This window comes from Balearica regulorum, chromosome 9 (genome assembly GCF_011004875.1).
Source record: "Balearica regulorum gibbericeps isolate bBalReg1 chromosome 9, bBalReg1.pri, whole genome shotgun sequence".
NCBI classification, from domain to species: Eukaryota; Metazoa; Chordata; class Aves; order Gruiformes; family Gruidae; genus Balearica; species Balearica regulorum.
The window spans coordinates 13,356,630-13,369,697 of NC_046192.1; the positions used below are offsets into that span (position 1 = coordinate 13,356,630).

The 13,068-nt window shown below is 36.6% G+C and overlaps 1 protein-coding gene across 2 annotated transcripts in view; it reads right to left on the bottom strand.

Annotated features, from left to right (window-relative positions):
* The window catches only part of PLOD2 (procollagen-lysine,2-oxoglutarate 5-dioxygenase 2), a 55,040-nt gene that overhangs the window by 17,520 nt on the left and 24,452 nt on the right, over positions 1-13,068 (bottom strand). For both annotated transcript variants that reach the window (XM_075761154.1, XM_075761153.1), the window contains exons 5-10: positions 11,924-12,036; positions 9,864-9,927; positions 8,974-9,071; positions 6,468-6,569; positions 2,668-2,793; positions 1,029-1,150 (exon numbers count right to left, since the gene is read on the bottom strand). In XM_075761154.1, the coding sequence (XP_075617269.1) occupies positions 1,029-1,150; positions 2,668-2,793; positions 6,468-6,569; positions 8,974-9,071; positions 9,864-9,927; positions 11,924-12,036 (625 nt within the window). The remainder of the gene's footprint in view (positions 1-1,028; positions 1,151-2,667; positions 2,794-6,467; positions 6,570-8,973; positions 9,072-9,863; positions 9,928-11,923; positions 12,037-13,068) is intronic.

Genomic DNA, 13,068 nt, shown 5'->3' on the forward strand with positions numbered 1-13,068 from the left:
ACATACTGGGAGAGCCATGAGCAACTCTGTGGTAGCAGCCAGTGGTGCAGCCACTAAAGAGACCCTTTGACAGGCAAGACTGACACAGGATACAAGGTTCAGATTTAGGCCTGGCAAGTGCCAGGTTTAAAAGCTAAAGGGTTGGATTCCCTAGTAAGAACAAAAGGGAAAAAGAAAAAAAGAAAAAAGCCAGACCAAGGATGAGATAGTTGCCTTTGTGAGTCTTTTTTTTTTTTTTTTTTTTCTTTCCTGAAAGCAGACACTTGTGCTAGAGCACTTCTGAAGGATATCCCTGTCTCTTTGAAACATAGGAAGAAATATAATTCTGTCACCTGTATGCCCAGGTCAAGTTGAAATCATATTTTCAAGGAGGAGGGACTATGACAACAAGAGTGCAATTGTTAAATGCAAAAGGTACTTCTATTCTGTGAAATCATTCTGTGATAAGTTAGCTTGAAAAGGGTTTCGATAGAAAATAAAACCAAATACATTTTTAGAAGATACACTGCAATTAGAATTTCTATTTACATTTGCACCTGTTTCCACCTTTTTTTTTAAATTACTGCTACATATAATTTTCTGCACACACTTTTTATTAAAGTTTTTTGTATTGTACCATCTTTTATTTCAATAGCATTCTTCTTTAAAAAAATATTTAAACTTTACAGTTTATGCTCATCATGCTTTAATATATGCCCATGTTTGAGATAACTATAATGTAAAAATAATCTGACACCTCTTATTTCTTTGTAGTCTATTGGCTATGCCTTCAATAGAAGACAAGATGACAGACTATCAAAGTAGTTCAAACCAGAGAGATATTTTCACAATGCCCAACAAGCTTTTTATATTAGACACAAAATACTCAACAGTTCATATCTTATATCTAGATCTTGTTCCTCAAAAAAAGCTCCCATATTTGTATCTTAAGATGTAAAGTTGTTAGTTGTTATGTATATAAAATACATAAAAGATGAAAAAATGTTAGCAAATGCATCATTATAACAGATTTATAAATTAGAATTTACATTCCCATGTTCCGGGCTTCTGCTTGACTCAGATCTTCTTCAGGTCCAACAATTTTTATATTTCCGATAATGTTCTTGGCTTTTTCCCAGAATTTCTTGATGTGTTTTTCATGGTAAACCTCCTGTAATCATGTTAACATTGTTTATAGTAAACGAAAAGTACAAGTTGCTGTGAAATCATAAACATAGCATCCAAGAACACACTGTATTCTATCCTAAACAAACAGATGGCAAACAGTATTTGAAGATATTCCAGTATATCTGTCATTAAAATGAAGCTATTCTGTCCAAAATTTTAGCAAAAGAATTTAACACATCAGCAATATAAATCAAAGCTGTACCTCCAGACCAATGATGCAAGATTCACAGACTGTTTCTGCAATATTTTTTCAGGATATTTATTTTATAATCTTCAAAACCAATCCTACAACCTCAGTGGCACACAGTTTTTTATGCCACTCCAGAACAGCTTTAGAGAGGGAGCTGCTACCTGTATCCAGGTGGACAGTGACACTCATTGTTTCTTTAAAATGTAGTCACAATGATTGTTTCTATAGTTTCTAATTACCCTACCTCTAATTTAAGAGACCTCAGGTGCACACAATGCTTCCAACCCGGTGCCCTCATTTGTAGCTTTGGCATATTATGGCTGACATTAGAATGACTAAAATATTGGGAAGGGTTTTCCCCCCTCTATGATAAAAAATATTCAGTCTTTTATACTCATTTCAAATACCATATGACTTCTGGCTGAAGCAAAGAAACCTATCATAGCCTACAATTCCTATGTTCATATCACATTTATACCTTTAACATCCCCTTACAAAAGCATACTGAAGACTTTAAAGATAAGCTCTACTTCTAGCTACTCAGGCCTTTTGTGCTGTGATATCAACACTAATGCATGCCAAGTGAAAAAGAGCAGAATTCCTCCCATTTCTCTTCCAGTCCAGTTTTTTCCAAAAGACTTACACACATCTGTCACCTCACTCATGAAAACAGCAATACAGAAGTCACTGGTGAACTATCAGCAAGGTCAGCGAGATCATTAGGTAATTATCAAAAAGCATTAAAAAAACATTCAAAAAAGCAACTTATCTGTACGACCATTCAAAATACACCTGGACACAACAGTCTTTCCCATGGCACCCAGCAGGAGCACCAAGAAAAACATAAATGCACTGGGGTATCAACAAGATGAAAAGTAAATCCAGTGTCAACTATTGGATAACAGTTATTAATAACATGCTATAACTTTTGGGCAGTCCTGAAGTGGTCAGGCAGTTGGCCTAGATGATCGTTGTAGGTCCCTTCCAACTGCAACTATTCTATTCTTATTCTTCTCTGTTGTTTTATGTCAATCAGTACTTGCCCCAGAAATATACACTCTACAATATTTTTCATTAGTAAAAGAGAAGGAATCTAAGCAGTTTCTTTAAATAGACTTCAGTAAGCACTGCCACAATTTCATTTAATTTGTGTAATTTTTCCACTTGTGCATACTAAATTCTGAATGATTATCTCTTCCTCTGCAGTTTAACTATGTACACATATAGAATCCATATACTCCCTCATACACTTTCATTCATACCATAATTTCCAAAAGCGAAGCTTTGCACAATAGTAACATCATACTTACATTATTATGAATGAAGATACTGAGTGCCTCCTTTGGGTAGTCCAGAGTCAACAGTCTGTCTAAAAATTTAGGTAGGAAAGGAGTGGGTTGTTCAATGAAAACACCAATTTTTACTCTTGGATATTCCTAAAAAAAATGATATTTTGACACAACCAATAAGACTTGTCTCCTTTCTAAGATTAGTTATATTAAAAAGCAACTAATGACATGCTGTAGTAACTTAGGCCACACAGCTTTCAAATAATCGAAGCCAACTAGCTCAGAAGTGCTATGCCCCTGTTTATTTTCACTGACTTCAGTAAATAAGCAAAGATAATTCATTTAATATTGCCGGAAAACTCTCTGAATTCCAATGACAAAAACTGGAAGTAGAAAATAATGTATTCTGGTTTTTAAAATTCTAACTTTAAAAAAAAAATATTAAAACAGAAAAAAAAGTATTTAAGGAAATACACCTAAAACTGCATGGCAAATTCATTTTTTGAAAGTAAGATACATATTTATGTTACATTTACAAGAAAATATAGGGAAGACCAGTTTTTAAAAAGTAATTAAAGAATAAATACCACAAAATATTTTACTCCTCTGTACTTTAAGCCAAAGACTGCAATACCTTTCCATATGCTTATGTGCATTGTTTTCCCCAATCATTATAAGTGGGCTCCTTACTCTCCAATTTTATCAAGACCTTTGATGAACTAACTAGAGCTTCTCCCCCTGCATCCAAGGATACTGAAGTTTTATCCACCTTATTCCAACGTGAATTCACATCTTTTGAACAGTGGTATTAATTCCTGGTTTGTAGGTACTTGGTATAGAGATCATGACCATTAAAACAAACCTAGACAGCACTTTGTGTATTTCTAAAATATATTATTACATTATGCAAGACAAAGAAATTTAACCTTCAAAGGCCTGGACTCCTACACAAAGAAATGCAGTGATTAAACAAAATTTTTTTCCACCTCTAGAACAGACTGTTAGTATAAACGTCTAACCTACTACAAGGCTCAGAGAGAAACCTTATATGAGTATAAAAGGCTGCAAGTTAGCTTTCCTTAAGCAAGCCAACACCCACTTGAAAAGTGTCTGGATAAGCCATCAGCGCATGTTGAGATTTTACAGTGTTGCTGTCTACATCGGAAATCCAGAAACATACTGGCAAGTGCAGCAGATCGGAAACATTAGGCACCGATGTTTACCCTGACTACCTCTTATTCACAACTTCATCTGCAAACCTAATATGTGCTCATGCAGATATCCTAATAGCTTCAAAACAGCTGATGAAGACAAGTACACTGACGTCTCTTGAAAAAAGCAACTGTGATATTCTCTGGCAACCACTCCACTGAGACTGGTGTCATGGTAACTGGTACCGCTGATTTCGAGCGATGAGGAAAGCAGCATGTGCCATCGGGCTTGCTAAGCTGAACATACACATGTGCTACCAATAATAGAACTGCTGCAATAATTTATCTTGCATATTTCTCTAATTCTGAGGCATTTTCCCCTTGTTCTCTAGGACAAAGAGAAGCAGGTTCAGGCTGGATCTGCAAAGGTTATAGGGACAATCAGGAATTACTAACACTCCTTCAGTACACTGAAGTGTGAACCGCTTGGCTCCAATGTCTACACTAAAATGTCAGAAGCGTGACCGAACCAAAACAAGTGTTTAAAAAATTCAGAATCAAGACTCCTACAAACTGCATCTCCTCAAAGCAAAGAGTTCTCTGCTGCATCTCCCATCTCTGCTGCAGCTCTGCTGCATCTCCACTAAGCAGAGAGTTAATCAATCTAGACCCTGGTTCACCATACTATAAAAAGTTGTCACTGCATAATCTGAATCTAGGTCAGAATGAACAATTTTAATACTCAGCATTTTGAGTATATCAAGTCTGAAGTTTTGGTTCTTCCCAATTATGCATCAGCAAAAACACTTAGGGAATACCCAGTCTGCACCGGAGTGTTACATTTTCTCCAACAAATTTTTCTCATCTTCACTAAGGTCATACATTTGCTTTTTAAAGTTTACTTTTTCACAGCCAGTAGGTGAGTGTACGACAATTTCTGGAAGAAATACAGGACAATGTTCTGTGTAGTCGTACAGAGACAATGTCCGTGAACCCTTGCCACAAGAGGCACCAGTGAAGCAAGAGGATGACAAGGTCACGCTTTCCAACTGCATTGGGAAGTGTCCGTACTGCTGGCTCATGAGAAGAACAAGCAAAATCCTCAGAAGGTATGAGTGCATCAATGTAGAAAGTTAAATAAAACAATATGGGAAGAATGATTAGAGGCACAGAGCTGGTATTGCTCTTTTCATTGAAGATCTCTTGGTAAGTAGCAACCAGCCAGGCCAGAACAGAAAGCACATTCAGAAAATGAAATATGGCTTGAACCAGAAATGCCTGAAGTAAACACTTCCACTGAGTCCAAAGAAAAGTCTTCTTATTTTTGCTGGCAGAGTGAGTGAGGTATTAAGTCCAAAGAACGAATTACAGTAAGGAAGACACGTTCCCAGTAGATGTACATAAACTATAGGATGCTATCCAGTAAATAATTGCAAGTTACTCCCCGTTACTGGCTTTAAGATTTAACTGCTCCGCAACCGTGTTTTAATTGCCAACACCATTAGGAAAAACTTAGACAACTTCTTTTCCTCAGGTGAACTTTGAGAGTACAAACACTTTCAGTAGAACACCATTTGAATGTTGTATTTTCAAAGCAAAATTAAAATAAAAAAATAAAATAAAAAGAATGTGAGAGTTATGACAACTCCAGCAATAACATTTTAAATTTATATTGCAGTCCATAAGCTGCTTATTGGTCAGAAATTCTTTCACTTTGTCCTTTTGTTACAAAGACAACACGTCACTATTTTTTTCATGCTATCCTCAACCTGATCTTCTAAGACCTGTTCTCATTCAGATCTTCAATGCAGAACAGAAATGAAACAGCTGCTGGAAACAGCCTGTTAAGAATAATCAGAATGTTCTTTCAAGTACAAGCCTTACATTTCCCTGTGGTACACCTTAGTATTTACTCTGCCTAAAATTTACTGAGTACAAGCCGAAATATTCGTAAAGACACTAAAGACATCATGCTTGGAGCCACAGAGCCAAAATAAGTTCCTGAATATTTGATATACACACACATGCACGTGTATGTGTCTGTTTGTCCTATTTGAACTCTGAAAACTGAACTGATATCTCAGTTACATCAAATTTATTCTACAGATACACATTTGCATATACAATACAGATATCTGTATCATCCTTTACAAGGTGAAGCAGTTTCGACTATTTCTCTGTATCTCTCAGAAAATAGCAACTGTAACCATGTTAAAGTTAACTATTAACCTCTATTTGTAACAGAAATTATTAAACTGATGCATATTCAAGTTTTTTGTAGGCCTGCAGTTAAAAATTTGAAATATCTAAAGAGTTTTTCTACCTCCCAAAAATTCTAATTATTCACTTGAATCTTGCATGATTCAAAAATGATTCATTCACCCTCAGTGAACAGATGTAAGGATCTGGAGGGTTTTGGGGGATGGGATCACCTTCAGTAATATTGAAAAAACCTGTATTAAAATGCATACATAGAAACATTTCTAAAAGTATTGATACTTCCAGTAAATTAAAATTCCATCATTACAGTTTCATATACCAGAAATGCCATATATCCTGAGATATCTACAGAACATAATATTACATACTGAAGCCATTTTGCCTCAGAAACCACTATATACCTATCAAATGCATTCAAAAGGGTTTTGTTCTTGTGAAAAGTATTCTTACCGTTAAAGCTGACAGGTCTAGTAAGTCTAAATCACAAATACTGCAACCAGTTTCCCGTGTCCAAGCATTGGGGATATAATTTCCCAAATAATTCAAGTGAATCTGGTAAATAAATGAACAATTCAGTTTAATGAAACATGCATACAAATGGTGATTTGTACCTTTTAAAGACTTCAGGCTTACTTATCTAATCCCTTATATCTAAAGGCAACTGACTGTCTTTTTTTTTTATTTAAGATTAAGCCACAAAACCAAACATACAAAAATAGTTGGTAAAAGCTTTTTCTTCTTCTTTTCATTTACAAACCAGAGATGATATTCTCATAGCATCTACATTTATTGCTTCAGTTAAACCCCAAAGTTGTTGCAAGCATAACAACTACCAACTAAATGATTGTATGACTTCCAAGACTATAGATCATTCAGCTCTCAAAAGCTGCTAGGTGTGATTTCAAGGGAAAAAAAATATTATAGTTTAATTCTTTTCCCAAATCTGAGAATCATCAACACTTTACACAAAACACAAAGAGTGACCATATGAAAAACACACAGAAAATGTAGAGATAAGTGCCCAGAAAATGTATTTTTGACAATCTATGCCAAGATTCAGAAGCCAGTCAGTGGGATATAATTTAAAGCAGCACCTAACTTCTTAACACATTTTTGAATTGGCACTGAACAAAATATGTACTACTTCTGTTGATGGGCTGCCTGGGCTGCCTTGTCCTCCTGGATTCCACAGGAAGTTTGTGCAGAACTTCACTCTTCTCTACTGCCATTTGCAATGGTTAAGGGATCTCTTGTGCCAGGGAAAATCTGTCTGAGGGAAGGCTGCTACTCATTCCTGCTCTACTGCCCTCATCAAAAACTGGAAGGCTAGAATACAATTTTGCCTAGAAAACACGCTCCAGCTCAATACTCAATCTGCATTTTATCACATCTTGGGCATTTGTTTATGCATATTGAAAAAGCATTCTAGACAAATTATAAATAGATCACAGAATGGTTTGGGTTGGAAGACAATCTAGTTCCAATCCCCCTTGCCATGGGCAGGGACAGCCTCCACTAGACCAGGTTGCCCAAAGTCCCATCCAACCTGGTCTTAAACACTTCCAGGGATGGGGCATCCACAGCCTCTCTGGGCAACTTGTTCCAGTGCCTCACCACTCTCACAAGGAAGAATTTCTTCCTAATATCTAATCTAAATCTACCCTCTTCCAGAATTGCTTGAACTTAGTTTCAGAGATGTACAAAATGAAATACAAAAATGAATATTTCACAAAAAAGCCATTGTACTTGAGGAAAAAAAAAAATTTACATGTTCAGATGTCAAGATAATTTAGTATTCATTTCAAAGAAGTGTCTCTTACCAATGCTAAATAAATACAGTAAAATAAGTACCTTTCTTTTCATTGGCAAAGTGCCAGCAAAGCCAGTGATAATAGATAGCTTGAGGAATTGAGGCAAAAATAGCTGTAGCAACATGCAAGAAATTGGTCATATATTCCACCACTACTGAGTGGTTATAAGCCAAACATAATGGCATCATTACATTCAAAAAATCATTACTAATTCAAAAAATGAAATACAGTGGAAAAACTAAGAAGCAATCATTGGGATATTAATGGGTTTCAAGCTTTATTTCATTCTCCTGGGAGGCATTTTTTTTTGAAAATAAGGAGCTACAGTAAGGAACATGTGTTCAGAAGAAGTTAGAAAGCAGCCATGCCCAATCCTTCAGCCAACAAAGGTTATTAGAAATGATACACCTTTAAGCTTCTTTGCCATATAACAAAAAATGCAACTGCCATTTCTCCCAGAGAAACTGTGCCAGTGAATCCTTTACATACAGACAAAAGCTGCCAAAACAGCTGTTTCACAGGGCAGGCAGTGCTCTGCCATGAACCCAAAGTTCATGAGCCACAGGTACATTGCAGGCAGTGATCAATGACACTGAAGATGTAACAACAAAAGCCAGTCCTGTGTGTGTATAAATGTATATACACACATACCTATACATATATTTTTTTCTGCCTATATGCAATATATTTTTTATATATGTGTATACAAACACACACCAAGGTCTGCAGTAGGATCAGACATGTTACTGTTTTGTATCGCAGCCTGTGACACTTGGCTAGATTTTTCTCCCCCTGAAAACCTATTCTTCTGATTACCATTTAATAACCAGATAGACATTCTTCACTAGCTTCAAGAATTGTTTTGGAATAGTGAACAAATTAACATAAACTTACTTCTAATATCCCATGCTACAACGAATTTGGGAGCAGAATGAGTTGTTTCAGCAGCAATACCAAGTTACAGTGACAGCAGAATAACATGATGGAGAGAGCTATTAGAATGTTTCTTTTTATCCTTGCAATTCTTATTAACTTTAATTGGAAATGAGCAGTGGTGGTGTCCTGTGACTGTTTCAGACTCTTCCACCATTGTTTTTGCTTCTAGGAAAACTGCAGTCTTTGCACAAAAATAAAAAGAAACTCACTTTAGTTGGACCATTTCCATGAATAGTGATCGGTAATGTGTCATACACTGAATTCCTTGCTCTTACTTTTCCCTCTTCAAATTTCAAAAGGACTTCATCTGCAAATCAACAGAGATCATACAGTAATAACAGTTTATAAATAAAAGCTAAAATGTCAGAGTTCTTTAAGTTCTTGCTGATACAATATATATACCTTGCTCTTGCTATCAGTGTCAATGTTACTTATTTGGAAGCTTTCATTCATTTCTTTTTAACTAGATGTTGAATTCTAAAAGCTCTTTATGCTAAATAAGGTTACATCAAACTTCAGAGTTTGCCATCAGCAGCCTTCACTATTTGAATAAAATCTGCTTTAAAAATAAAACTAACTTTGTGCAAATACTATTTATAGAGAAATCATAGCTATTTCAGATATGATCTGACTATAAGAAGTTGTTCCATAATTGCAGGTTAAAGGCAAGAAAAGAAGTTTGCACAGATGCCATTTTTCAATTTAAATTCATGACAGTTGAATAAAGCAAACTCTACATTATTCCACATTGCATTTCGTTATGAATAGCCATTTGCTTAAGAACACCTAAAATGCAATTTTAGTTACTAATCTCACTCCTGTAACTAAGTTTGTGAAAGGCAGATGGAAAAATGGTTCTTAACTTTGTATTTAATGTTAACTCCACTTATTGAAAACTATTTTTTCTATTTTAAATCAAAATATTTTAACAATGGGAGAAATCAATTAATAACAAACCCAAAAGACCTGTAACTCCTCTGACAATCAGGTTTACCTATCCAAATACTTCTTTAAAACAAGCATATGTTTAGGGAACGATATTCATGGTTAAGCAAAGAAACAGTTAATAAAATACACAATGCGCAAATCATACACTTACCAACAGCCCCATTTAGGGTTTGGAAAATTGTACATTTATGATCCAAAGTAATGTTAATGCGTTCCTGAAATAAAAGTAGTGAAGATGTTGAGGCATTCTAAAAGCCAATGTTTTTACGGTGATGTTACAGGTGTACTGCAGTGACAGCAAGCAATCAGGCAGAACTACTTTACGTATTCAGCTCTTAGATATAATTCTTCATTTTATACTGCTATATTTTTCTATATTTCTGAGTTGTGCAGCTGTATAGCAATCAGTTTTATATAGACAAAAACTTCATCCAAACTTGAAGGACAAAGGTCATAACTCTCCGAAGAAACTACAATTTGGCAGCATAAGCCAAAGAAAAATTGTGTCTTATCTTAAAAAAAGATTAACAAGCCTTGGCCAAGTAACAAAACATACTGCGTTTCACAGTCTTAAAAATACAAAAGCCAAATTTAAGTATCATGTCAGAACAGAAAACACCAGTGGTTTTAAACCATGTTCCTAATATTGTGTTATTAATTCTACCTAGATTTTTGTTTACAGTACTTTTTTTTGAAGTTTTAACATGTTGATCAAAATATATAACCTTTAAAAAAACACTTAAAAACCCTTATACATTTAACATACTCTGTTTCGGTGTTCCAAGATTTTGTTACATATTCTACAGCATTAGACACTACCATGCAGAGGACTAGTGCTAATGTATTGTACAGTATCCCAAGCTAAGCACCATGGAGGCATTTTAAATCACAGTGCAGTAGTGCACTGTGCAGAGGTACATATTTTTTGTCTAGAAGACAATCTGTTTAGACAGCAGAGTCAGCTTTAATGTGTCTACACCCTGTCCTTTCAATTGCCTATCTAGCATCTGATTTAACTTGCATAAAATCAATTCAAACATTAAGGGCTGGAAGGCATGTCCTATGACAAGTGGCTGAGGACTCTGGGTTTGTCTAGTTTGGAGAGAAGGAGGCTGAGGGGCGACCTCATGGCTCTCTACAGCTTCCTGAGGAGAGGAAGTGGAGAGGGAGGTGCTGAGCTCTTCTCCCTCAGATCCAGCAATAGGACACATGCGAATGGTTCAAAGCTGCACCATGGGAGGTTTAGACCGGACATTAGGAAGCATTTCTTTACCGAGAGGGTGGTCAAACTCTGGAACAGGCTTCCTAGAGAGGTGGTCGATGCCCCAATCCTGTCAGTGCTTAACAGGCATTTGGACAATGCCCTTAATAACATGCTTTAGCTTGGTCAGCTGTGAACTGGTCAGGCAGTTGGACAGATGACCATTGCAGGTCCCTTCCAACTGAAATATTCTACTTCTTTACCTGTATCTACACATGCCTGATGTTTCAGGCATAACTTAATGGAAAAACATAAGTATTTCAGAAACTCCACATCTGCATAAGCATACAAATGCTCAAAACCAACCTCAAAATTCTGCAGTATCGGCTTCTAAAAGTCTTTTTGCATCAATACATTGCTAACTTTCCTTAGCCCTCTTTGTCAGCATCAGGGCCATGCCTCTGACATCTATCATGCTTTAATGCTGCTAGACAGCAGAGAACTTTGTTAAGCTAGGGCACAGAGAGGTCTTCACCAAAAATTTACGATGCAGCCTTATTGAGCGTATCTGCACAAAAAGCTGAAGAGTCAGAGGCAGCTGCAGGCAGGATCTGAAATGGCAGTACGCCAAAATATAAAACACTGGATCAGCAAGTAGTTCAGTGACACCCTGGAAAAATGCCACATTCTCCAGCCATCAAACTGCCGAGTACATGGGACCCTCATTGAGATGAATGTGTCCAATCATATACCTCAGAGCTATTATTTCTAACAAGGAAGCACAACCTGCCTGGATCTGCAGACAGTCTGAAATAATATATCAAGTCATGACCCTCTGGAAACCTGTTCATCACTCCAACAGTAGGAGCCTCCGGAGAACAAACACAACCATCAACATGGCACTCAGGAATAAAGAGACAGCATTCCTTTTATTTTTATCTACTGATGTTTTGTGAGGAGCAGCATGTTATTTCAAGCAGAAAGAAATGAGAAAGCCAGTCACTACCTACCCTTGCCAATGGGTCAACATAGATTTTGGTGTAAAACAGCTGGTCATCATCATTATCCTGCAAATTCCATTGCTGCACAATACGATTTATATACGGAGCATAACCAATAAATCCTGCAATATCACACACACATAAGTTATTTCCATAAAAAGCACTACTTTGCCAATACTGTTCACCAGTCAGGGACTTCATTCTGACTGTTTGGTGCCAGCAAAGTATGAAACTCATACAACTTGGCTCAAAATCCAGTTTTCTTTCTGTGATATGTACCAGTTCTTTTTTAAAGAGTTCATAATTAAGGGTTATTTTTATACTAATGCTATTCTAAGGGAAAACATAGGAAACAAAGATCTGTCCTGAGAACTCCAAAGCATGAGATTAGACTACTACCATTCCCAAGAAGCCCATCTGTAGAAAATGTTTCATTTTCATCAATCACTTCTTGCTGGCAGAGAAGCCTGAATGTAATAGTGCCAGCACTACACAGAGAATTCAATTCAAACCCAATATACGTTATGCTTAAACCAAACCAAAAATGACAGGGCAGACAGGTGAGGTGAAGAAGGGAGGGAAAGGAATGGGGTCACTCCTAGATCTGCACACTGCCCGGCACCATGCACCTAGAAGTCACATACTGTGCTCTGTAGCAGTTAAACAATATCAGTGCGAGTGCATGCATTAATCAACTGCAAAATTATGACCAAAGCTGGCATTTAAAGGAGAAGGCACTCCAGAATTAACACATTACTGAGATTAACAGGAGTAACTCATGCTTCTCTTGGAATGAACTGCCTAAGCCATGCTGGCAGAGCAGGCAGAGCTACCAGCATATCTACACTATATGCAGAGATCCTCAAGAAAAATGTAGCCAAGTCAGGAAATTCTGTGACCCAGCTAAAATGTGCCTATAAATAGCATGTACTGCTTTGACTGGGTTTGTACACTAGATCGTTTCTGAAGTCATCCCTGCACAGCATTTCATTGCAAGACACAGTTGTTTGCTAGGCTGCTACTTTATTTACCTGCTTTTTACAAATTATTGCCAACAAATATTATGTAAGTTTGAACAAAAACTATTCTTGAGCACAGAAGAGGAGCTATTCAAGCAGGGAGGGAGAAGGGAAGAGGAGGACAGCAAATCCAGT